Here is a 24462-nt window from a genome sequence, read left to right as displayed (position 1 = left end):
CACTATATAATTTGTCCCTGAATCCAAAGGAGGCCAGTAGCCTGACAGGTATCAAAGAATCACAGGGCAATTTCAAAACTAAGGCTGCTGCAGAAATATTAGTCACTCAGCAAAAGACAAGACTTACTGTTTCAGTGCTCAGAGCAGAACCTAGAAGGACTCTGGCAGTAATTATAAACTCATAGACTCTGAACCCAACTTCCTGGGTTTAAATCCCACTTACTAAGATGACTGTGGAGGATTCCTTAAATGAGAAAGAATTTCTTCCTCTTCTTTAGAGTAGTTATTACCAGTAATCGCCACATAGAGTTTTGTTCATGTCCTTTGTTTTGTTTTAGTATTGGGGAAGCTTTAAGCATGGTTTCATGTATTGATGTCTCTAAGTATGACCTTTAAAACCTGATCTTCTGTTTCCATGTTGCATAGAGTTCTCATGAAAGCTAATCAAATTTACCTACACACATGGTGTAATTACCATCAACCTTGTTTCAGTACCAGTGCTGGTTAATTTTAACTGACAATTCGACACAGCCTAGAATCACCTGGGAAGAGAGGCTCACCAAGATTATGGAGAGCAGGTTCGCCTGTGGCCATGTCTGTCAGGGGTTGTCTTGACGGTTCACTGACAGAGGAAGAGCTAACCCACTGTGAGCAGCACCATTTCCTAGGCAGTGGCACTGAATGGTGGAAGAAGAAAGCTAGCTGAGCTTAAGCAACAAGCAAGACGACAGCATGGTGCATTGACCTTTGCTCTTGCCTGTGAATGGGGTGAGGCCAGCTGCCTCAAGCTCCTGCCTCAGTAACTTACCCAAAGCAATGGACTATAACCGAGAACTGCACGCTGAATGAACTCCTTTCCTAAGTCGCTTTTACCATAGCAACAGAAACGTGGCTAGAACAGTGCTCCACACATCAGTTTCCCGTGTATTTATTGAATGCTTCCTGGGCGCGAATTTTCCTCTAGTCTCTGAAGTCTTCTCTGTCTTTTATATCACTAGAAACGGAAGGCAAATAAAACTATGAGTGGTTCTGAACCTCAGGTGCCAATATTCCCTCTCCAGAGATGGATGTGGTCTTTAGATGTGGGGGTGCTCACTTGTGCTTATCTCTGGGTGCAGTGGTGCTCCCACAGGCACCGGTCCTCCTCCTATGTCCCCTGGGGCTCTCCTTTCTCTTCCCCAGATGGCCCATGGTTGACAGTGGGAAAATGCGGACATGTTTTCATCTATGTTCTTCCTGGCATGTGACACACACAGACACACAGACACACAGACACACACACAGACACACACAGAGACACACACAGACACACACACACACAGAGCACAAAGAGGAAAGGTCTGGGAAGCAGGTGCCTACTCATCTGTGGTTTCAGACACAGCTCAGAGTCATGACTGCTGTCGCGAAGCACACGTCTCTGGTCAGCGTGCCCCCCCCCCCCCTTTTTGTTGGTGATCATATGACTTCTTTTAGTTTCTGGATTTCTTTGCAAGACCTCCAGATCTCCTTCGCTGGAGGATATTTGCACGGGTGTGGAACACAGCATGCACTGTCAGAGAAATTACAAATTACTAATTGAAGTGCCTCTGAGAATCATTTTCCTTTTGTTTTGCCTAATTTTCCACACTTAGGAGATCAAACTTTCAGGGAAATGTTTATACAGCAATTCAGCCCTTGCAAGCCATCTGTTGCCAAGCGGGATCTTTAGGAGGCGCAGTCGCGTGTGCTGGGTTGAGCCTTCCAAACCTCTTTGCGCTGAGGCCTGATGTTTAACCCACAGCAGAAGATCGCCACTTTTATTTCCAAATCCCTTGCCCGACTCACACTGATCTCCAGGGGTCATGGATGGAGAGCAATGCAGGTTGTCCTGGGCCTGCTCAGAGCTTCTTCAATTTCTGTCACGGAGGAGGCACCGAAGGAGGCGGGCAGCAACCTTAGGATTAGTATTCACGCTTGCTTGTGAACAGCCGAGCTAGCGTGCATCAGAGGGAAAATATTACTTCTCATAAATGCTCAATAATTATAGTCTTTATTGCATTCAAATCTGTATTGTGACATATAGTAAAAAGCCTTCAAATTTTGCATTGAAGAGTTGACAGGGACTTGCTGGTGTTGATGGAAAAAGTCACTATATAGAGAAAAAGATCTGTATGAACAGGGAGACATTGGTGGTTCCTGGGCTTGGAACTCTGTCTTTGCTTGAGTGTGCACATGTGTACACATCTATTGTGTAAGTAGAGGGACATATGTGCGGAAGTCTGAGTGTAAGCTCTGGTGTCTGTTCTTGTGTTACACTTAGCTTTTATATGGGGTCCCTTTTCTGTTTTTCCACCCTGGTCCAAAAGCTCCTGGGGATGCTTTCGTCTCTGGCGCCCATCCAATCTTAGGAGTATTGCGGCCGCAGATGCTCACACTACTGATGCTGGTTTTTACTTGGCTTCTTGGGATTTGGACCCTGTGCAAGAAGTGTTTTTATCTAATCCCATGGGGAGTTCTTTTGCTAGCATGGTGTGTTGACTTCTGAAAGACCTGACTGAGCAGATTACAGAGGTCTCTTTTAGGAATGTATATTTCTCAAAGAATGCTTATTTATAGTGCTTCCTGTTCCAATCAAAGGGGTCGGAGATTCTCTTTTCTAATAGCTGTTGACCAGGACATGAGGAGCGAGCAAGGGTGGGACTTTCTTCCTATCTCCCTTATTTGCTTGTCTATTGAAATCTTTGGAACACAAAATCATTGCCTCCTTCCCATGAGAAGAGTTAGAGCAGCTGTTTTTCACCTTGACATTGATCTGAGAAAGGTGTCTTTTTATTTTTTAGGTGATTTAACTCTTATATATTTCTTAGTTTTAAGATAGAATAGAATGGGGCGAGAGGGTAGTGATGGTTTGAGCTCCTTACAGGCTCGTGTGTTTGAACACTTGGTGCCCAACTGGCAGTGCTGTGGAAGGACTTATGGAACCTGGAGAAAGTTAAGCTTGCCCAGCTGACAGAGGGGCCACTGTGGGCGGACCTTTGAAGGTATAGTCCAGCCCTCTAGCCATGATGAATGGATGGAGACAGTAGCTACATGCCTCCACAGGCGGAGCTTCCCCAGCTGTCTTCCCTTCTGTGTCCTGATGGCCCCTGAAACAGTGAGCCCAGGGAGATCTTCAGTGGCTTCTGTCTCAGCATTTTGTCACCGCTTTGAGAAAAGTGCGGTATAACCCACCTGGGGTGGCCCAAGCTGAAACCAAAGCCCTTGGGAAGTGGAGGCAGAAGGAACAGAAATTTGAGGTCATGGGATGTTTGAGGTCGGCAGAGAATACGAGACACCTTCTCTTAAAAAGAATTCTCAGGGCTGGAGATGGAGTTTAATGATAATAGTTCTTGCCTAACGTGTGCGAGGCCCCAGGTTTAGATCCAAGTACAAGCAAAGGAAATGTTTTTTATGATGTTTTCGACTTGGACAAAACTGAAGTAAAACTTGGACAAAAGAGCCAATGAGACATCAAGTCCATTTTATCAAGGAAGGGGAATCATTCAGAAGGCGAACTCTGTTGCTTAATTGTTGAGTTTATAGAACAGGGGTCTGCAAACTGCAGTCCATGCGCCAAATCATGTTGCCTGGCTATGTTTGTGAATAAAGTTTTATTAGAACACAGCTGTAGCTACTTTGGCACCACAAGAGTGGGTTCATTTCTTGTAACAATACACCCTGCAGATTCTAAGCTACCTACTCTCAATCCTTTTACAAAGAAGTCTGAGGACTCATGGGTCTCATTAGCCCCTTTGTGGAACCTGCACGTTTTTGGATTATGACTGAATCTGTTTGTCCATATTGTCAAACAAAACCGTGTATTCAAAGCAAACAAATGTACCATAAGACGCTGGTAAAGGCGATAAGAGTGAGAGGATTTCTATTTCTTGGAGGGAAAGGCAATCAGAGTGCGAGTGAAATCAGAGTATAGGTTTTGAGAGAGGACCTGAATCTTTTGCTTTTCTGAGCTTTCCATGTGTTTCATCATAGCTACACTGCTCAAAGAAAGGGTCTTTCTCTTTCTCTGCTTAATAAAAGCCCCTCCCCCATTTTCTTATGTTCAGTTAGTCAGAGCTCAAGTCTTACTCGATCTGCAGACATCATTTGGGAAAAGCTTCTATCTAATCCTATTTGGGATGAACAGAAAGTTTTCAGTGCACAAACCCCACCAAATCAGCCACGACAAAGAGTACCTATTGTCCACCCACCACCTGGCAGAGCTGGGGTCAGCCTAAGGTACCCGAGCTGGAGGAGCCCAGGAGCTGTGGCAGGAGAGTCCACTGAATAGACATCTATTTGCTGTTGCGATGTGTGTTTATAAGCCTTCTCTTCAATGGGGGAAGTACTTAGAGTACGGTAACCACTGTCAATAAAATTAGTGAGGAAACAGGGAGTTTGAGGGAGTGAGAGATCGTGTATTTTGGGCACACCACTCATCAGGTGATTGAAGCTAAAAATGGCTTTAAACGCTGCCATGGCTCGAAATGCCTTACATGAACTGACCAGGAATCTGGGGCATTCACATTGCGGACAGCTTTCTCCTCCTCCGGAGAAGGGATGGGAATTAGTCATCGGGGTATTTCCAGATATCGGAGCTTAACGCCTCACGCCGTGTTAGGTAGGCAGAGAGCTCTGCTCCAGGGAGAGAAACTCTTCCTGCCAGCTCAGACAAGGAGTGTGTGTATTTTTAAAGTCTAAGTGACCACTAGTGAGTCATGGTCACAGCACGCCTTCCTTTGGTGTGAAAGGTGCCAAGCTCTGCTCTCAAACAGCTGAGTGGTTATTTGTTCAATTCTTGTTTAATTGATTTTCACTAATCCATTCATTCATTCATCCATCCATCTAGGTGCCCATCCATCTATCCATATTCCACTTGCTCATTTGTTTATCCATCCAACATCTACCTGCTCATTCATTCAATCATTCATTCATTTCATGGTTATTGAGGTGGCGATGGGTTGGCTGCCCTGAGGGAGGTGCTTTCTGGGACATTACAGAAGGTCACAGTGGATTCCTCCAGTCCTCACCATCTCGCTCATATCTGCCACCTCCTTTCCATGCCCAGTTTCCATCATGTGTGGTGGCTCATTTTAATCCCTTCTTCTTCTGGGGTGAGGGAATCCCACTCCGATGAGTCAGGAGCCGTCACTTTTCCACCTTTCAAAGCTTTCTTGATCACCAAGTAAATGCTTCCCCCAGATAGTAGACTTTTAGTAGTTTCTGAGACAGGCACAGATGTTTGGATGGAAGCCATCATTTTTAACTAGATACCCTGCAAAAGCATTTGTGTCCCCTAGTGTGTGTGTGGGGGGGTAGGTGGGAAGGGGTAATAGAAGAGGAGAAGAGCATAAGCAGATGCTCTCTTACCACCACAGCTGGCCACTGTCTGTTGAGAGTAGACGGGGCTGGCTACAGTGAGGATATTTCGTGCATCGTCTGACACCATTCTCAAAGTGAGTGAAATGCATTGGATGGCATGACCTCAGAAGAAGAAAAAGCAGGCAGTGTATGTCAGAGTATTTCCCAGTTACCTTGCTGTCTGGAGGTTGAAGGCTGGGTATCCTGGGAAGCTAAGGATGGTACTTGGCAGTATGATTGGAACATAGCCTAGGATGCTCACCTGTGAGGGAATGTGGCACACGGAGGGAACGGAGCAGGGACTGTGCCGTAACAGGTGGTTTGGACAGTCCCAGGCAGGCTCTGAGGCCTGGGTAGCCCTTCAGAGAGTATATCCAGTGGGATAAAGAGACAGGAGAGTCACTGACGGAGACTGCTTCTTGGAAAGGATCTAGCTAGGCTTAAGGAAGTGCACTTTGGTTAAGCACAATCCCAGAAGAGGACTCATCCTTCCAAAGGCAATAGCCTTGTGACCTAGAAATCCCCTTGATACAGAGTGGGCATTTCAGCGAGTACCACAGCATCCAATGCAGTGTCCCAGGCCTGATCTAAAGCCATGAATGTAGTCCATGCATGGACAGGTACAAGGAGGCAGAAATAGGCAGGGGAAACCTACAAAGGTGGGTCAAAGGTCTATATGGGAACCTATGTTCTCTGAGGGAGCTAGCCATGAGAGGGTTTGAGATTGAGTCTAATTAAAAAAAAAAAACAGCAAAAATCAGTATCTGCATCAATTTCACATTCTGTATTCTAGTGTTGTGGGAATGTCAATCAAGAGGAGAAAGACAGTTTCTCTTTTTCTTTTCCTGTGTCATTGGTTTCCACTTAATGTGTGTGTTTACGTTTGCTGGGGCATGCTCATGCACATGTGTGTGCATGTATGTAGAGGCCAGAGGTCGTTCTTAAAGGTCATTTCTCAGAAGCCACCTTCCTTCCTTGTTTCCTGAGACAGAAACTCTCACTGAGAGCTAGGGAACTTGTGTTTAAAATGTCGTTTTGGAAGGCGAGGATTGTGACGTCACCAAGCCCTGAGACAGACTCTTCTCTTATAGTCGCCTGTGCAGGAGCCTGTTTGCATCTTCACTTGAGGAGGGAACAAAACCAAAGGCAGCCTAAGGCCTGGCACCTTAGTTGAAGCTACAGAGGTGCAATGTCAGCAAACGTCTTGTTCTTCTCCTTGGCCCTGACACTGGGAACAATAAGACCCCAGGTCTTTCAGCCTAACAGTGTGCACTCTGTGTGTGTTGGATGCTTCTGGATGCCAAAGAGATCTTCCCAGCTGGTTTGCGTTGTTGGGCAAAGGAGTGAATTTCGAGCCAATTTAGACCCATTTCTGCGGCTGTCTGAAGAATAATGCCTAGTCCCAGGATTTCCTCTCCCAGTATTGTTCCCAATCTCTCTCAGCCCTGCTGTCCCTTATACCTAGGCTCCATTCCCACCCCTTGCACTTTCCTGTCTGAATTCCCCCCCCCTTCGCTCCCTGCAGGGTTCCAGGCCTGCCCTCTCAACAAGAGCTTTTTGAGGAGGGGTTGACATCGTTAGCTGTAGGGATGTAGAGATCCCACTAGCAGAAATCCACTGTTCCCAGGGAGCTCTGGTCCTCTGGTGAGCCAGGGGCACCATGCAGACTAGGGTCAGGTTCTGATTGGAATCCTACCCTCGTATTTCTGGGTTAGCTGACCATCGGTCTCCTCACGTTTAAAGCAGAACTGTTAATACCTCTTCAGAGTTGTTGCTGTGTAATGAGGCAGAGAGGTGAAGCTTCTAGAATGCTGTTTAGGACTCGTTACTGATAAAATAACACGTTCAAACCTGCGGTTGCCTTGGGCCAGGGAAGTGGCTGGATGGAGGCAGCTTTAGGTTATGGGGACCACATTGAGTCAATATCTAACCTCATCAGTTTTTATCAGTAAACATCAGTTTACGTTTAGCGTGCCTGACTCAGCCCAGTGGCTTTATGACTTGCTTGAGCTTCAGGTTTTCTATTAACAAAATGGGTTAATAACACTCCACAGTACTCTTGTAAGAATTCAATAAAACTTCTACCTCTTGGCATCTCCAGAGTGCCGTGGAAAGCATCCAGACCCGTATCTAGGGTCCATGTCCTGTAAATACCACTCGGTTCTGAACGTCAAGGCCGTGCCAGCAGAGGACAGGCCTTTTACCACCTCGACACTCTGCAGACCAGCTGCACAGCCAGCTTGCATTCTCGCTGACTCCGTGCTGGGGAGCAAGCTGTTGTGTGCCTTCCTTTCTCCAAGCTGGGCGTTTGTGAGAGGCTGAATTGGGAAAGCAGAGTAAGGTGTTCCTGGGCGTACCCCATTTTCGTGAGTTCAGCATTTTTCTCCGCCGTGAGGGCTGGAGAGTTTCAGGTGGAGTGGTCTTGTCAGGAGACTGCCCTGACCAGGTGGATTTGCCAGGTGACCCTCACATACTGAGTCATTAACCCATGCCTTGCCAGCCTGCAGAACCCCTGGAAGTTTGCCTGGGACAGTGTGGGCATGGCCTCACTTGCAGGCAGAAATGACGCCTTTGGATGCGTGAGTTGGAAGGAATTGGCAATGGGGTTCAGAAGAGGGAAAGAAGGTTGCTGGGGTTCTGCATAGAAAAGATGTAGCTGCCCGTAAGATCAGTGGCCCAGGCAGGCAATGTATCAGGCTCTGTTATGACACCCTTAGCCAAGGCACTTATTTCTATATACTTCACTCCCATGCCGTCTGCCAGCCTCCACCAGGGTGAATTCTGGGTTTAAATCATAGGCATCTACAGTGTGCTCATGACCTTCGACTTTCAGTGCTTTAGAGTTCAAAGTCAGCTTAAACAGCCACCTGTGGGAGGGATACAAACTCACATTTATTATCACTCAGTAGATAACCTGTGATATGCTAGCATGCTGTTTCTGGGCTCTTGAGTTGTGGGACCACAAGATTCCACTGCAGCCTACTAAGAATACTATTATAAAGTTCATTTTTATCTCTTTTTCTTTTTAAAAATATCTATTTTTATGTTATGCCTATGGGTGTTTTACCAGAATGAATGTCTGTTTAACTTGTGTGTGCAGTGCTCAAAGATGTCAGAAGAGGGCCTCAAACCCTCTGGAACTGGAGTTACAGGTTGGTTGTTAATAGCCAGGTGGGTGCTGGGAACTGAATTCAGGTTCTCTGCAAAAGCAGCAAGGGCTTTTAACCACTGGGCCGTTTCTTCAGCCCTTCATGTTTGTGTTTTAAAGCAAGTGTTCAGTGGGAAGATTAAGAGAATCAGACATAGAAGCTGTGTTACAGGAGCGCACAGACACATTAGGAGAGGGTGTGGGAGCTAGGCTCATGCTTTTCATAAAGGAAGTACCTGTCCAGGTCTGCGGTAGGCAGTAAGCCAGCCAACACCATTTCCGTACCTCAGTTATCTCATTTGTAAAATTAATGCTCCTTAAGGATAGATACATGTATTTTTTTCAAATCTATCAAGTTTTCAGATAGGACATTTGAGAGAACGCTAGGGTGGGGTGGAGCCTGGGGAGATGACTCAGTGGTTGGAGCACTGAGTATGAAGACTGGGAGCTGGATTCTCTGAGCCCACATAAAAGCTCCCAAGTGTGGGGGTCACCTTTAATCACAGAATTTGGGGATGCAGAGATTGGAAATCCTGAGGGCAAGGTGGCCAGTTAAACTACCTGGAAATAATAGGTTCAGTAGAGTCTTAGGGAGCAAAGGCGAGGGCGATCGAGGAAGACAACCGTCATTATCTTTGGTCCTCTGCACATGCACACAGACACACATGCACATACATAAACACACATGTGCATGTACATACATTCATGTAAATGCATACACATGTACACGTGCATGTAAGAAAAAATTGGTAAAAAGAATACTGTGTCAACCATCTAACTAATGCATAGATTCTATACTTTAGAAGTATTTAGTTATGGGCATATGTGTGGGGGTGGTGCTCAGACATAGGCCAAAAGAAAGCTCCAGACCTTTTAGAGCAGGACATCCACGCACTTGTGAGGTTCCTTGATGTGGGTGATGGGAATTGAACTGTGGTCCTCTGATACGGTGTAAGTGCTCTAAACCATTGAGCCGTCTTTCCAGCCCTGATCCGTTCTACACTGTCCCTGCCCTTAACTATTAGGGCACTCATTCACTCGCTTATGCCACCATCAGTGAGCGTCTCTCCCCAACTGTCTTTGAAGAGAGATATCTTTCCTTTTCTCTCTGTCCCTCTATCTCTCTCTCTTTCTCCCTCTTCCCCCCCATGCCCTCCCAACACGGATGAAATAGACGCTCCATACCCAAGTTCTCACTGCATGGCGTAGCTATCTGTCCCTTACCCACTGTGGTCCTCACGCCATAAATCATAGCTTACTAGCTTGTCTCACAACCACAAGAGACTGAACTCTTTGATACAGCCACACACTCTGTGCAACATCAGATCATCCCTTTTCCTCCAGTCCCTCCCAGGACACAAGAGTTCCTAAAGGCTCACACTGGGGTGGGAGGGGGATTAGAAAGGGCCTCTCCATGATAAGGTGGATTGCTTAGAGGGACAGCAAAGGCTGTGTTTGCGCTTGTGCTGTGAGACAGCGGAGAGAGTTGACTCTGTGTGTGTGTGCGATGCCCATGCTGGTTTTGCGTTCTCGAGAACCGATGCTACAGCATTCTTCAAGGGCTCCAGAGCTTCTTCTGCCATCAAATTAGGTTTGAAAACTTCAATAAAAAGAAGTCCCCAAGGAAACTGTCAATTAATGCATTTACACCGTAGCATCATACTTGGGCAGAACATCTTCAAACACAAATGCTGTTTGCCAACCATTAAAGAAGTTAGCAGGCTGCTTGGTTTCCATAGATACCTGAAGTAATGGCCTCTTTCCTCTCGTTAAAGTCTGAGAGTTGTTCAGTTTCTTTTCTTTTCTCTTTCGCTTTGTCTTTCTTAAGTTTCCTACTCTATCCGCATTTATAAAAATAAGAGATAACTAAATTGAAACCTGGCAGTGTCTTTTGTCTGAGGCAGATAGCTTGATTTATAAACTCGGGGATTTCATTCCTGCTCACCTCATTATTCCATGACTTCCTCCAAGAGTGTTGGTACTTCCAGGAACCAGATTAGAGAAATTTTCAGTTGATCAAAGTATTTCCCTAGTCCATTCAAAACGTATATACACACACTCAGAAGGAACTCTGAATGCTCTGTTGAAGAGATACTTAGTTTTGATAATATGTGGGGCATAAGTTGACAAACTGTTGCCTGGAGGCTAAATCTGGCCCATTGATTGATTGCATAAGTAAAGTTTTATTGGGACACAGTCATATTCATCTCTGTGCATATTGCTCATGACTCCTTTCGCGAAAACAGTGCTAAACTTGAATTCTTGCAACAGAAACTGTAGGGCCCACAAAGCCTAAATTATTTTTCTGTCATTTTTCAGAGTGAGTTCAAAGATCTTATGTGTGCAAGGAAGAAGAAAATCCGAGTTTTGGTGGAATTTAATCATTTTGTCCTTTTCGACAAGTACCTAGTCTTAATGTGGCTCAGGTTCAACACCTTTTAAATGGGTAGAACAGGACCCTCTTATATGATATTGAGACTGTGCTTGGCATCTAAGATGTAAACAAGAATTATCTTCACATGATTTGGGGGTGGGTGGGCACAAATGAAGACATCAACGAAGCTACCTGTGGCTCTAGAATTGGTTTCGTACACCTAAGAAAAGTGTGTGAAAGCTATGGTTTTCGGGTCTGTTCTCAGCCGTGCCTTCCTGTAAGATGAGAAGCCCTGCTAGGGTCCATTCATGGTGGAGAAAGCAAACAAAAGACACCACGCCAGTCTAGGAAGAAAGCTTTAATTTCTGTTCAGCTTTAAAGAGTCTGAGAGAGTTTTCCCCCTTTCCCCTTTTAACAAACCAGTTCAAGTACATGCCTTCAGATTATAAAAGTACCTGAAATCGCCTAGAATATCAACATGCATAGTGTGTTGGTATTTACATATATTTACATACAGAAGCAAGAGAAAGATCTACAGTTATTTACAGTCTACATAGGAGAAAAGAAAGGCAGCCTAATTGTATTTCCTAAAATACAGTAGCTGAGTAGTTAGCACATGCATATTTAGATAATATTTGCATGATAGAATGCAATTTTTAAATTTTTTTTGTTTTGTTTCTGGTGTATTCGTATCAAGTGCTTTAAAAAGGCTCTCTAACCCAGACAGGATTCTTTACTCTGGCAATTAAAGCAACAGTACACCTGATTGTTTCCCACTAACTAGCAACAAGCTGCTGGTTAGTGAAATATCTACTGTTTCTCATTAGCCCCTGGACCACCGAGAAGAGATCTGTGTGTAAAGGCGGTGCCTGAGTGATCACCATTCATTATGGAAGTAGTCACAAACGAGATGCTCGCCACAGTGTGTTCTGAATGAAACATTAGCAAGGCCGACATCTTCAAGCCAGAGAAATGATCTGTCCAAAGGAGTTCTCAAAGAAAAACATGCATGGCTAAATGAGGATGGGCCTTGTTTGACATGGCAGGGCTGGCCATGGGGGCTGGGAGCTGCCAATGAGTGCTGAATTAGGGCAAGATGCACCTTCTCAATTCATGCCGGGATAACCGATTAAGAGTTCATTTCTTACCTTGATATGGTCGTATCAGAGATCCTGTGTTTCCCATCTCCAACCCCAGTATTTTTATTTCTTTTTGTACGATTTTCCAGTGGCATAGGTTTGTAGGGACTGTCGGCCACAACAGTCTAAACAGCTTGTTTGAGGTGTGCCCTGAAATTCTGCCTGCTCTCCACAGTCAGGTTATATTTTTGTTATTATTATTTTACTTTGAAGAGATAAAAAGACAGGCAAGTGGAACGAAGCTTTTCTGTGCAGAAGAAAAGGGAGAAACTCTGTGTTTCACTTATACTAGGAACCATCTATGAGAACCAAACCCATTAATTCTGCCTGGCAATCATTTTAAAGGTTTATTTCAGTATACATGGTAAATACAGAAGCATACATGTATATACAGTATATATAGATATATATATATGAGTGGCTATAACCAAGGTTAAAGAAGTAAAATGTAATATGTTTCAAATTAACACCAGCCAGATGTCTTCTTTTATCTCTTATGAATACTCAGTGGTTCTTCAGCCCTGGCATTGAGGTGGACCAGTTAGACTATTACAGTGGTAGGCTCGATTATGCTCTAAGATGCTTATTTCAATGGCAAGATTCTATGGCCCTTCTGATGGACCATATCAAAGTAACTCATGAAAGGATGTATCCTCCAGATCAAATTTCCACTCCACAAGACAAATCTCCATCTGCAAAAGAACTTTAGGTTGAGCTGAGTTGGTGTCCATATTCTGGGCAACTCAACGAGGAATGCCCAGGGATGTCTTTCATGAATATGCAAGCCCTAATCTACTAGATCTTCCCTTCCCTCTAATGAGAATTGCTCAAGAGCCATGAGGGCAGGCACAAATGGAATGTGGAGTAAGTGTGCTTCAAGACAACCAAGCAGATGACCCGTGAGCCATGCCTTTCCCCTCTTCTCATTAGGAGCGTCATCCACCTCCTTTGCCACCAAATTGTACCTAGGGCCTCCCAAGGTTATAATAACAGATCTCAGATGGTGAAATGATTCTAAATATCATATTGCTAGTCCTTTAAGGTCACACATAATTCTGTCATGGGCTGGGTGATGGTGGCGGCACACACCTTTAATCCCAGCACTCGGGAGGCAGAGGCAGGCAGATCTCTGTGAGTTCGAGGCCAGCCTGGGCTAGAAGAGCTAGTTCCAGGATAGGCTCCAAAGCTACAGAGAAACCCTGTCTTGAAAAAAACAACCAACCAACCAAACAAAAATAATAATTCTGTCATGGAACCAGTGGGCTGTCTATTATAAAAATCCGCAGATGTGAGGAAAATAGAAAAAGGACTTTAAGAGAAAGTCTAGAATAATCCTTGATGTGTGCATAGAGCCCCAATAGCTTAGAGGTCACTCTGCCCTCTAACCCTCCTGATTTGAAAAAAAAAAAATCTTCTGGTCTTATCTTCTCAACCGAACACGCCTTTGGACACCTCGGAATGGCTGGGGTTGGCTAGCTAATCCTTCCTTAGACTTCAGATTTTAGGAATGGCAGCTACATTCTTCTGTTTTAAAAGAATTCCATCCAACTTTCTGTCTAGAACCCAGGTTTTCTGGAACTTCCTACGGCATAGTAAGATGAGCAACACTGCTAGGGTCTTTCCCATCCATTCTACCTTGGTCTTCAAACCAGCACCTCAGAACTCCTCAGGGTCATTTCCAGACAACTGCGTCTTTTGTCAGAGACTGGCATTGGGCACTGTCTTACTTAGGGTTCCTTCAGTGCAGCAGGAAATGCATCAGGTCATCTCAGAGACTCGCGCTCAGAGTATGGCTGCCATTTGAGAGCTAAATTATTCTTCCTCCTCCTTTATGTCGCTCAAGAGGAGTTTGGCAATTTGGGTATCATCTATGTTTGGCCTAATGATGTTTAGCACGATGGGTTGGCATATTTCACTATCTACCTATCCCTCGGTCGCTGCAGTCAAGCTTGTCCCTACACCTGAGAATACACGCTTTACCTTCATGGGCGAGTCACCAGAGAAAGAACCTAAGATCTTTCACAGCTGTGAGCCTGTATTTAGCAAAGGGATTTGCAATAACAATAAGTTCTGGAACACACTGTCAAAGCCACGGCGATAGCTGAAGACATTCCCTTCTGCAGGGTGAAGGGGTTTGTGTGTTCTCTATGTGACTTTTCTGGAACATTTTTTTCTCACGCTGGTAGAGCCTGTGCACAAATATCCAGTCTCTAGAGTTTCTATCTCCTCCCCTGCAATGAAGGCTTAAGAACAGCCTGTGCATTAGCAGAACTCCCAAGAGCGACGAAAAAGTTTACATCTCAGCCTCTAAACAAAACATTTGCATGTCTCTGAGGCTGTACTGTTCAAGGCCTTCTTAGGAACCAATTGTCGGGAATTTGTAGGAGTTAATATGCTAGGGATTTATTGGGGGTTGGAGGGAAGGAGGTGGTTGTTTTGCTTTGCAAGTCTAATGGAGCCTGTCAGCACCTGCGCCTACACTGCACCTATGGGAGTTTACGAAATAGGGGTGGCTCTGGAAATGAACCGAAAGTACTCTACCTTTCTGACTGAGTCCGTGCAGACTTCGGCACGTGAGTGTTGTGATATGGACAGGATGGAGAGGACATGCAGACGGCCATTTATTCTACTGGTTTTGATGTTCATGCTTTGAAAACGTCTATAGTCAAAGGGTATGTTCCTTAGCTTGGCAGATCTGGTGCCTGGAGGTGGCATTTTCAGTCAGGTAACTTTTTTATTATTATTATTATTTATTAAAGATTTCTGTCTCTTCCCCGCCACTGGCTCCCATATCCCTCCCCCAATCAACTCCCCCTCTCTCATCAGCCCTAAGAGCAGTCAGGGTTCCTGCCCTGTGGAGAGTCCAAGGATCTCCCACCTCCTTCCAGGTCTAGTAAGGTGAACCTGACTCACTGAACATAGTGGACAATGAGGACTGCTGAGAAGTCAAGAACAATGGCACTGGGTTTTGATCCTACTGCACATACTGGCTTTGTGGGAGCCTAGGCTGTTTGGATGTTCAGGTAACTTTTTTTTTTTTAAATGAAGGGTCATTTGCTATTGAATAGATGGATAGGGTGCTGAGTCTTCATTTTTTTGTTGTTGTTAATCCAAATGGATATAATTTCAATTTAGTTCACTGACTAACAGTGGAAAAATCTCCTTTGATAATTTTTCAGGTGAACCTATGACAGCTTGTGTATTTAACTTAGGACAAATCAGGGCCTCGTTCTGTAAGTAGGCATGGCCTGGGGAGGAAGACAAAATAGCACGAGGAAGCCTGAGTCAAACAGGAGGCACCTAGAAAGAAATGGTCAACATGACCATATTCATGGCGCGAGTTTGGGAAGGAGGTTTCCTATACTAACTCATGGATTCTGAATCAGTCCATTTGTGACTGTCCCTGTGACTTTGGACCAGTTGGATTTGATCTTTGAATAGAAGTGGTTCTCTAAACATGGAGATGCTGGTTGTTCCTGGCTCATGGAGCAGCATGCAGAGTAGAAGATGATGCTTGGGAAGCTGCCTGCAGGCATCTGGCCAATGCTAGCCATCAATAAATGCTAGGCCTCGCAGCTACTGGGCTAGTCACTGTTGGCTGGAACTCACTGGAGAATAGAGCTCTTTGTTCTCTTCTGCCTCCTTGCACTGTGCTGGAACCCAGGAGACTTATAAGCACTGACCCAACATTATATAATTCAGTTGTGTGGGCAGCAATGGAGGTGTTCTTTCGTTTCGGTCACTGGTCAGAGAGGTGCGTGAGTCTCATTCCTGTGCTAAGTACTTTGCTTTATGAACAGACAGAATATTATGGAATATGAGGCCAGTCTTGTTCTTGGATAGTAAAGTAGGGGCACAGCACCCCTTGGAGCAGCTTGTTTTTGCCTCGTGAACCCGAGATGGAAATCATACTTGTTTGTGGAAACAGCTATGTCCCAGGCACCAAGACATTTGGTGATGAACTCCAGAATGCAATGCTGCATATTTCTGAGAGAAGTCTTACAACCCTCCTGCAGGAGCATTACTGTTACTAGGAGAGGGGAAGGGTAGTGAGATGCTCGTCTCTGCGACTGATTGTTCCACTCAGTGTGGTCTATCTATAGCACCGCTGCATGTTTGGGAAGTATATTCTCTGCCTACGAGACCCCAGATGAGTAGCAATGAAAGCTTTGGGGGTCTGATGATGCACCTGCCTTTCCCCCTTTGCCCAATGCTCACTGCGCTGCGCCACTTTTAACCCATCTCTGCAGTCAGTCACTACCTGCCTTCCTTCCTGCCCTTGAGGCTCCAGGCCTAATCTAGCTTGCATGGTGTGTTCCCATTTCTGAATCTATTTTTTGCATAAATTGATTAAATCAGCATTTGCTGTGCAACGTCCTGGTGTGGATATGTCTGTAATAAAGCAATCTTCCAACATCTACCGCTCTTTCAAGTCTTTGAATATAGATGGGCCATGATATTGTGTGTATTTTAAAATGCGTTGTGTTGCATCTACTTTAAGATGGGAATCTATTCTTCCTTTTAAATAAGCATGCATATTAAAGTAGAGTCACCTGAAAGCTAAATTAATTGTGTAACATGTGTTCTTATCAGAACATGAGTATTCCATCACAGCAGTAAGTAATGCATCGCCGATAATATGTGGTTGTGTTTTGTTGTTTCACATCATGTGTTGTTTATCAGAAACCTCTGTACCTTTTTCCTCAAAGGACTCAATATTCATTTGTAACTTGTGCTGACGGCTACAAATTGCTGGCCAGCGGTTATCAAATAAATGTTGATGGAAGGCAGATACTTAACGTTTTCATCCCAACAAAGGATTTTGGAAGGCCAGGTCCTTTGAATCTCAGGGTCTCAACTCTGAACAGCCACCCATCAGCATCCCAGCTTTCTGAGGTGGAAGATGGGATTGCAAACATGGAAGATGATTTCTTAGGGAAAACGATGAACCTCCATTACCAAGATGTTCTCAGCTTAAGCTACAAACAAAAACCCTGGGTGATTTTACATACATAGTAATGGCTAAGGTCACAGTTGAACTCTGGCCACTCACAAATGTTTGAGTAGAACCCAGAAGGCATAAAAGTATGGTTAGAAATTCTCCTGGGCTTGCCAGAACCTCTCAGTCCTGGGTCGTCAACCCATTAGCCCAATGGCATCGAGGTGGCTGGAGGTGTTACTTCTCCAGCTTCTTGTGATGAGTGATGTCTACGCAACCTGACAAATTGTTCTGAAGGAATCAAACAAACAAGAATCATCTGGGAGAGAACCACAGTTCCAGCCAGTACTCTGATGTCAAGGGGTTATTATTTTATCACCATGGATCAGTAAAACAATGTTGACAAATGGCAAGTCATACCTTCAAATATTACACCACTGTTAACCTTGTTTTCTTTATATGCCTCTTTCATCTCATCTGACTTAGTTACTGATGCCCCCATAGTGGCACAAAAATCATTTTTGATGGTGATTAAAGTGCTCAAAAATAAAAACAAAAAACCCTTTCTTACTAGTTTGAAAGTGTTTCATCTCCTACCAGCGGTACAGGCTTGTTTACTAATGAGCTCTCACTAATGCAGCTGCATCTCAGGCTGATGGAATGCAGACCAAGAAGTTGATGAGCCCAAAGTGGGAACTTGTTTTTTATACTGTCGCCACATCGAATGGTATAAAGATATCACTCAAAGGTTGGAAGAGCAGAAAAGAAAATTCTCCAAAAAGCCCTCTTGGCAGTAGGAATGGAACCAACAAGATATTGTCAACACTTAATTGTCTGTCCTGAAGAGAAGATAAAGCAAGAGCTAATGACAGCACGCATGGCGTGGCTCAGGCTGGGAGGCTTTGCCAAAAAACACGATCAGTCTTTGGGGTAGCTAAGGTGGCCTTTGTACCCTGTTCTGTGTTCTTTTATAAAGCTGAGGGCACTGGCAGTAGAATTTGTGTTGTAAACTACCCTAAGGCCAATGGCAAGGAATTGAAGCGAGTATGCATGGATCACTAGGTTTTTAAAGCTGCGTGCCTTTCAGCACAGCCACCAAACGCACACTTCCGTGAAAGCAGCCAAGCTGTCATCATTTGGAGTTTCCATTGATGGAAGACACACCTCCTCTCCCGGTGAGCTTGACTCAAGATTGGGGTGACTTTAGAATTCCTTCACCGTTTCAGCAATGCAAGCACGCAGACCACATGACGTTTAGAAGGACACAGTGGCAGTTTGCTACATTAGGTGTGGAAGAGCTCTGATGGCCAGTTTCCTGAGTGGCTTCCCTGGGTCCTATCTCAGGATCGGACAGTCTGTTGTGAGATTAGAAGCACTGTCTGATAGGGGAATCATCTAGGGCCTGGGGGAAGGGGAGAAGGGGAGGATTTGGAGGTGAAGGGACTAGATTCTCTCAGTCACCACTTAGAAGTCTATGGCAAGTCACCTGATCATTCTTGGCTGGAAAATCCAAGAGAAATGGCCCAAAGTTTATCCAAAGCTCTGTCTCCACCTGGACTCGGCAGAGAGCAGAGGGCAAGTTGCTGTTTGGCTTGAGTTAGCTGAGGGGTTGTTCTTGTGTTCCGCTTATCCGTCAGAGGCACTTTGGCTGCCCTCTTCCTCCTTAAATGATGTGGGGGAATTCCACAACCCCCTGGCAGGGGTGCTCAGCGAAAGGTGAAGACTAGTAGCAAGTCAGTAAAAGGAGAGCAACTGAGAAAGAGATCTCTGAATCCAAAGTAATCACTGCTTGTGTGGGAGGGGGCGCTGGGGGAGCATGTTGAGGGACTTCGGGAAGTCACTAACCATTTACTGTTCAATTAAGCTCCAGTCAGAGGCCAGATGTTCAAATCCTGGTCCGGTGGAACCCAGCCAGGGGGCTCAAGCAGCCAGATATGATCAAATATCAAATCTGTTCCACACACTCCTCTCTGCCTCTCCCACGGTCAGGCCACGTGGCTACATTTGACCAATGCATATATGGCCACCGACCCTGACTCAGAAACCAGTCCCAAATAAAACCCAAATGCAATTTTGCTGAAATTACAGTCCCTCAGGACTCTGGCTCCGATGATTCTAGTCATTTATGGGGATGTTTGTCCACGGACACTCTGATCTAACACAATTTCAACCCTGTAGGGGCAGGAAAAAATGGTTACATTTGTGTAGGGACAGAAAGCCATCTCTCTTACCAGCAAACATCCCTAATGTTTTCCCTAAAGTGTGACATCTGTGGCAAGCATCCGGTCCTTGTTTGTAGCCCCGCTCCCCATCAGCTGATAGCGAGTTGATGCATCAAGAGCTGTTCTCCACATAAATGATCACAGGACGGCAGATAAACGGTACTGCTTTTAAATTAGAGCCCTGCTCACCATGCCTCCTTCCGAACAGAAGCCTATTATTTTTAATTATGGCTTGCAAAGCAAAGTGAGCTCTTGCCCTCTTTATGGCATCTCTGGCAATATTCTGTCAGTTGGGATGACATGGTGCCCCATCAGTGAGCACGCCCCTAGCTACAGCCCCAACTGTGACTCCAGAGGAGACCAGAAAAATGATCGCTGGTGTTCACAGAAACTTGAATTTGAAATGGGCTGAAGGAAACGTGCCTCCCACCTTAGGTCATATCTTGTTGTAAATCAGAACGGGTATGACATTTAGAAAAGTGTTTTCTGGGTGAATAAACACTGTAGGGATGTGTGAGACTGTGTGTGTGTATTAAACATCGCAACAGTGTTGTAAACCCACCCTACCCTTTAAGAGCATCCTGGGCAAAGAATATGGGGCAATCTATCACCAGCCTCACTTGAGACACCCATTTGATGGGGCATCATCAAGAGTGGTTGGTTGCTTTGGGGAAGAAGGTTCTAGAAAGTTCTCGGTGTCAAATTACATTGCACATGAATAAGTCAAAGGGTTGGGATGAATATGTTTTTGCCTGTTGGGAAGGACAGCATCTTTTTCTCTGTGCCGAAATGGCATCTAGCATGAGAGATTGAAATGTGTCTTTGTTTACCGCGCCTTTTCCTCTATGATGTGTGAAAAGTCACACTAGCTTTATAAGCAGAGTTCACGGACTTGTTTGTCCAAGGCTATCGCACACCATACTTTGCAGTCCTGTGCTTAGAGTTGAGCCCTTTGCCACGCTGATGTCCAAGTGGAGAATGGCTCACTACTCTCTAGAGAGTCAGAATGGCTCATATCATATCCTAACATTGTTTTTCAAAACAAGTGTTTCTCTTTCTTTTCTGTCTTTCAGCAACAGGGAGCTGCTACCACTGTCTACTGTGCAGTCGCCCCCGAGCTGGAAGGCCTTGGAGGGATGTATTTCAACAATTGCTGCCGTTGCCTGCCGTCTGAAGAGGCTCAGAGCGAAGAGACAGCCCGGGCCCTGTGGGAACTCAGCGAGAGGCTCATCCAGGACCGACTGGGCAGTCCATCCAGCTAAGCTAATCAGAGCCCCGTAATTTTGGGCAACCTCCCTATCCCTCCTCTGACCCTCATAACTGCCAGCCCATCATCTAGGGGTGCCCCTCACCCTCCAGTGCAGAGCCATGAGAGTAAAAGAAATAAGAACAGCTATAACCAATGTGAAAGGTTGAGTGTCAGTGGGAAGCAGGGCCTTTCAAGGGATAATGTCCCTTTTGTAGGTCAGGGTTAGTCATGGATCTGCTTGCTTTTCTGGTGGTGGCCTCCTTGAAACCAGAAGCATGGTTAATATGTAGGTTCCTTTGCTCATTGTAGAAACACAAGTGATTCTCTATTACCTTTGGAATAACCTAATGTCCCCTTGACCCACCCAAGCACCCCCGCCCCCGGCCACCACTGCCACACAAGGCTGGCTTTCCCCTATTGAGGGAAGAAAAAGAACGCGTTCACCTCTCCATGCTGAGCTCAGTCCCGGAGGCCAACATTTCATACTTCCCTACCAAGTCTGACCAGGCTTGGCAACTTTGAGAGAAACTCAAAACCGTGTCTCAACAGAACCAATGTGCTGGTGCCATCAGAGGGGAGCAGAGCCGGTGTGCTGAGGTGGTGGGTCCCAAGAGCACCTTTTGCTGTCTTCCTTGCCAAAGCTATGCAAGCATTTTTTTTTTTTTTAGTGATTATAACAAATACATTTTCGCAAATCATTCCCTAGATACACAGGTGGACAAGGAAGGAAGCAAGGTTTCCTTAAGACCCAGAGGATATTCTTGAGGTGGGAAATAGGAAGTAGTTCCCTCATTTCTTTACTCACAGTTCCAAGGACAACCCCCTGAGGGAGTGTCAGGGCCTCTCAGTCCTCTTGAATCAGTGGCTAGCTTCAGCTTCCCTTGGTTCCTCCCATCCTATGCTTAATAAAAGAACATGCTTGACTATAGTCACCTGAAGTGTGAATCGTTTGTTTGAATGTCCATCTCAGTCCTTTTTGTTCTGTTTTGTTTTTTGTTTGTTTTCATTTTTTTTTTTTTTTTAGAAAAGAAATCTAGAGGAAAAATAAAGCGCTTCTTGTGGACGCCAGGAAAAACACCATTCTTGGTTCCTCTCTGAGTGTGGGTTTTTAGTTTTTGTGCTTTGTGGGCCGAGTTGTCTCATGGGATAAGCATGCCAGCATCGTATTTTCTGTGAGAGAAAGAGAGAGAAGAAAAGTGAGTATCGTGTGATTTTACTGTCATTATATTAACTCTCGATACTTACAGATGGTTATCTCCGTCTTCAAGGGATGGTTCTTGGGACACTTGAGAACACTCACCCTCTCCACTAATGTCATGGTCTCCCCCAAAGGGAAGAACATGGAGACGACTTTTCAGTTAATAAGCTCCTGTGTCCTATGGTTTATTAACCCGTATGAGAATCCTGAATGGTGAATCCTGAATCTCAAAGTTTATGGTCACTAAGATGCAGAAGAGTTCCAGTGACATGTCAGAGAGACTCTGGCATTTAAGATGAAGCTGAGGGTGGCTATGTACATATTTCACTGTTCCTCTTCCTGGAATGACAGCTTCAAGCCAGCCATTAGCACAGGTTTCTGGGCCTCTGCCTCTAGGTGGGTCGAGTCAAATACCATTGCTTTTCAGTTACTCACAGCCTGGCTACAGCCTTTTATACCAGCTAAGATGACCCAAAGGAAAGGAAACTCCACACTTAACTCATGGAACTCTAATGAATAATATATGAGTCTGTGATTTTAAGCTACTGAATCTCAGGATTATTTGTTACACAGCAAGAGCTAGCTGACAGTTTTCATTTTGTGGAGTGATAAACATTTCCCCCTATTTGTTCTCTTTTAGCTTAAATTTCAGCTGCCTTGACCATCCAATGTTCTAGCATTTTCTCCCTTTCTTGTAGAGCACCATCTGGACAGTGTCCCTCACACATGCCAAACACACCCTCAGTTCAGGTGCTCTCTGTCTGCAGCCCCCTCTGTGGAAATGCTTTCTTCACATAAAGGTTTGTTTCTCGGTGACTTCTGGTCTCTGCTCAAATGTCACCTGTTTCAGATAAGGTAGCATGTCTGTCCATGTCATTCACGATATCGCCCCAATGACCCTTCCTTACCCTTAATGCTTCTCTTTTTAAATACTAGATAGCACTGGACACATCGTGAGTTACCATTTTTCTACCCCCATAGTAGAAGCTCCATGAAAGTTGTAATATCTGTTCAGTCAGATAAGGGTCTTCTTTTGTTGTTTGCTCAAGGGATGAAATTTAGGCTCAGAGAGCAGCTTCTCTATAGCCTATGAGTAGCAGCGTCAGGTCTGGAAGGCAACCCTTTCTACCTTCAAGCCCGTGTGCCTTCCACAACACACCCCTCTTCAGGGGATTGCTGGCGACCACCAGTGTGTACACACTGACTTCATGCAAGGGGTGAGCTCACGACAAAGGGAAAACCAGCTTTCTACCTAGGACGGGGATGTGGCTGTCCTGCTGAGACCAGTGACTGCTATAAGCTTTACAAACGGCTTTCAAACCTTCAACTGACCCAGCAATATGGGCTTCTGTTCTACACAGATAATCTCCTTCCCCCAACTCTTTTCCAGCTATAAATAAGTCCATACCAAGCCTGGGCTTAGCCGTGGGTGGACGTCATGTCCAGCATTCTAATGGAAGCCATATAGATTACACCCAACTTAAAAAGAACGAGCTAACTTCTCCGTGGTCATTTTCTGCCGAGTTCCTCTCTGTCCCTGTTTCTTTATGTCCGAAGGTGTCTGGCTCCACTTCCAGGCCTGAATAAGACCTTGTGCCACTTATCAATAGGAAAGAACTGAAGCAATGGTCCTGCGGCTTGCGGCTTTGCTCTTTTAGAATGAAGAGGTAGACAGTTTTGTTTTGAACCTCAATGAAGGAAGAGGCCTGATTGCTTTCATCAAGGTCAATGCTCGGCCAGAAAGCCTCAGATTGCAAAGTTCTTGCCAGATCTCACCACTAATACTCATCACTTTCGTAAGTGCGCGTTGAAAAGACAGACAAAAACCGGAAACCTAGAAGAGCACTACCTACGTGCGCTGTACCGAGATTCTCTGCCTCCTGACATAGCCCACTTAGATGCGGAAATCACTTCAGAATACTGAGTAAGGTCATTAAATATGATCCCTGTGATCATTGGAGAAGTTCAACTGAATTGCTGAATCCGAGAAGCGAAGCACCAACAGAGATAACTCTTTAGAGAAAGGAAGCCGAGTAATATTGCTAAATTTAAATACAGATTAGGTCGTCTTTCCATATTACTTCTCAAGTCTTTGCTTTTGGCTCAAGCATTTGATTTGTGTACCCTTGCTCTTCTTCCTTCCCCCACAAAAACCATCTTTTTTTTTTTTTCAAATATTTCCCTGACTTTACTAGATGCCTATCATCATTATAGGCCAATGTTTCTACTATGGGACATTAAGTAACTTCTAGTTTGCACTGTTAGAACCAGTGTCTCAGTTAGCATCTCTAAATATCTAGACTTTTCCTTTTAAGAATTCATTTCTCAATGAGGCAATGATGGCACATGCCTTTACTCATAGCACTTGGGAGGCAGAGACAGGCAGATCTCTGTGAGTTCGAAGCCAGCCTGGTCTACAGAGTGAGTTCCAGGACAGCCGAGGGTACACAGAGAAACCCTGTCTCAAAAACCAAAGGCCTGGCGTTGGTTTTCAGGGATCCCAGAAACTCTTATGGGATTGGTGTGTTTCAGGGATGTTGTGCTGCCCAGAGGCGTGTGTATCTGCTTACAGCCCTGACAGTACCAAGTGTACTATTTACTGTTTCAAACTTATTCCAACATCACCTTGTCACAAGCGATGTCTACTTATGCGTAATATTCCGTAGGAGCCTAAGCATCGCTCCTTCATTCTCCCACTGGAGAGAGTTCACAATTTTAGTTAGCATGGAAATTCAGAGTGCGAGCAGAGAGAGAGAGAGGGGTGGATGGGAGAAGAGCAGTCTGGTCGAGGTGTCTAATCTTTACCACAGTATTCAA

At 45.1% G+C, this 24462-nt stretch overlaps 2 protein-coding genes across 3 annotated transcripts in view; one reads left to right on the top strand and one right to left on the bottom strand.

The window, feature by feature from the left end:
- Wwox (WW domain containing oxidoreductase) overlaps nucleotides 1-21359 on the top strand; it is an 858036-nt gene extending 836677 nt beyond the window's left edge. The window contains exon 9 of the mRNA XM_057754219.1: nucleotides 20272-21359. Coding sequence (XP_057610202.1) covers nucleotides 20272-20460 — 189 coding nt within the window. The 3' untranslated portion in view covers nucleotides 20461-21359. The remainder of the gene's footprint in view (nucleotides 1-20271) is intronic.
- Maf (MAF bZIP transcription factor) overlaps nucleotides 14857-24462 on the bottom strand; it is a 332439-nt gene continuing 322833 nt past the window's right edge. Inside the window, exons 2-3 of one of the 2 annotated variants that reach the window (XM_057754223.1) lie at nucleotides 21253-21617; nucleotides 14857-19148 (exon numbers count right to left, since the gene is read on the bottom strand). In XM_057754223.1, the coding sequence (XP_057610206.1) occupies nucleotides 21587-21617 (31 nt within the window). In that variant the 3' untranslated portion in view covers nucleotides 14857-19148; nucleotides 21253-21586. Of the gene's footprint in view, nucleotides 19149-21252; nucleotides 21618-24462 lie in introns of those variants that run through there. The other variant, XM_057754222.1, reaches the window with a different exon arrangement.

Source organism: Chionomys nivalis, chromosome 21 (genome assembly GCF_950005125.1).
Source record: "Chionomys nivalis chromosome 21, mChiNiv1.1, whole genome shotgun sequence".
Taxonomy (NCBI): domain Eukaryota; kingdom Metazoa; phylum Chordata; class Mammalia; order Rodentia; family Cricetidae; genus Chionomys; species Chionomys nivalis.
The sequence above is the reverse complement of the archived record's forward strand: the minus strand, read 5'-3'. Positions and strand labels throughout refer to the sequence as shown.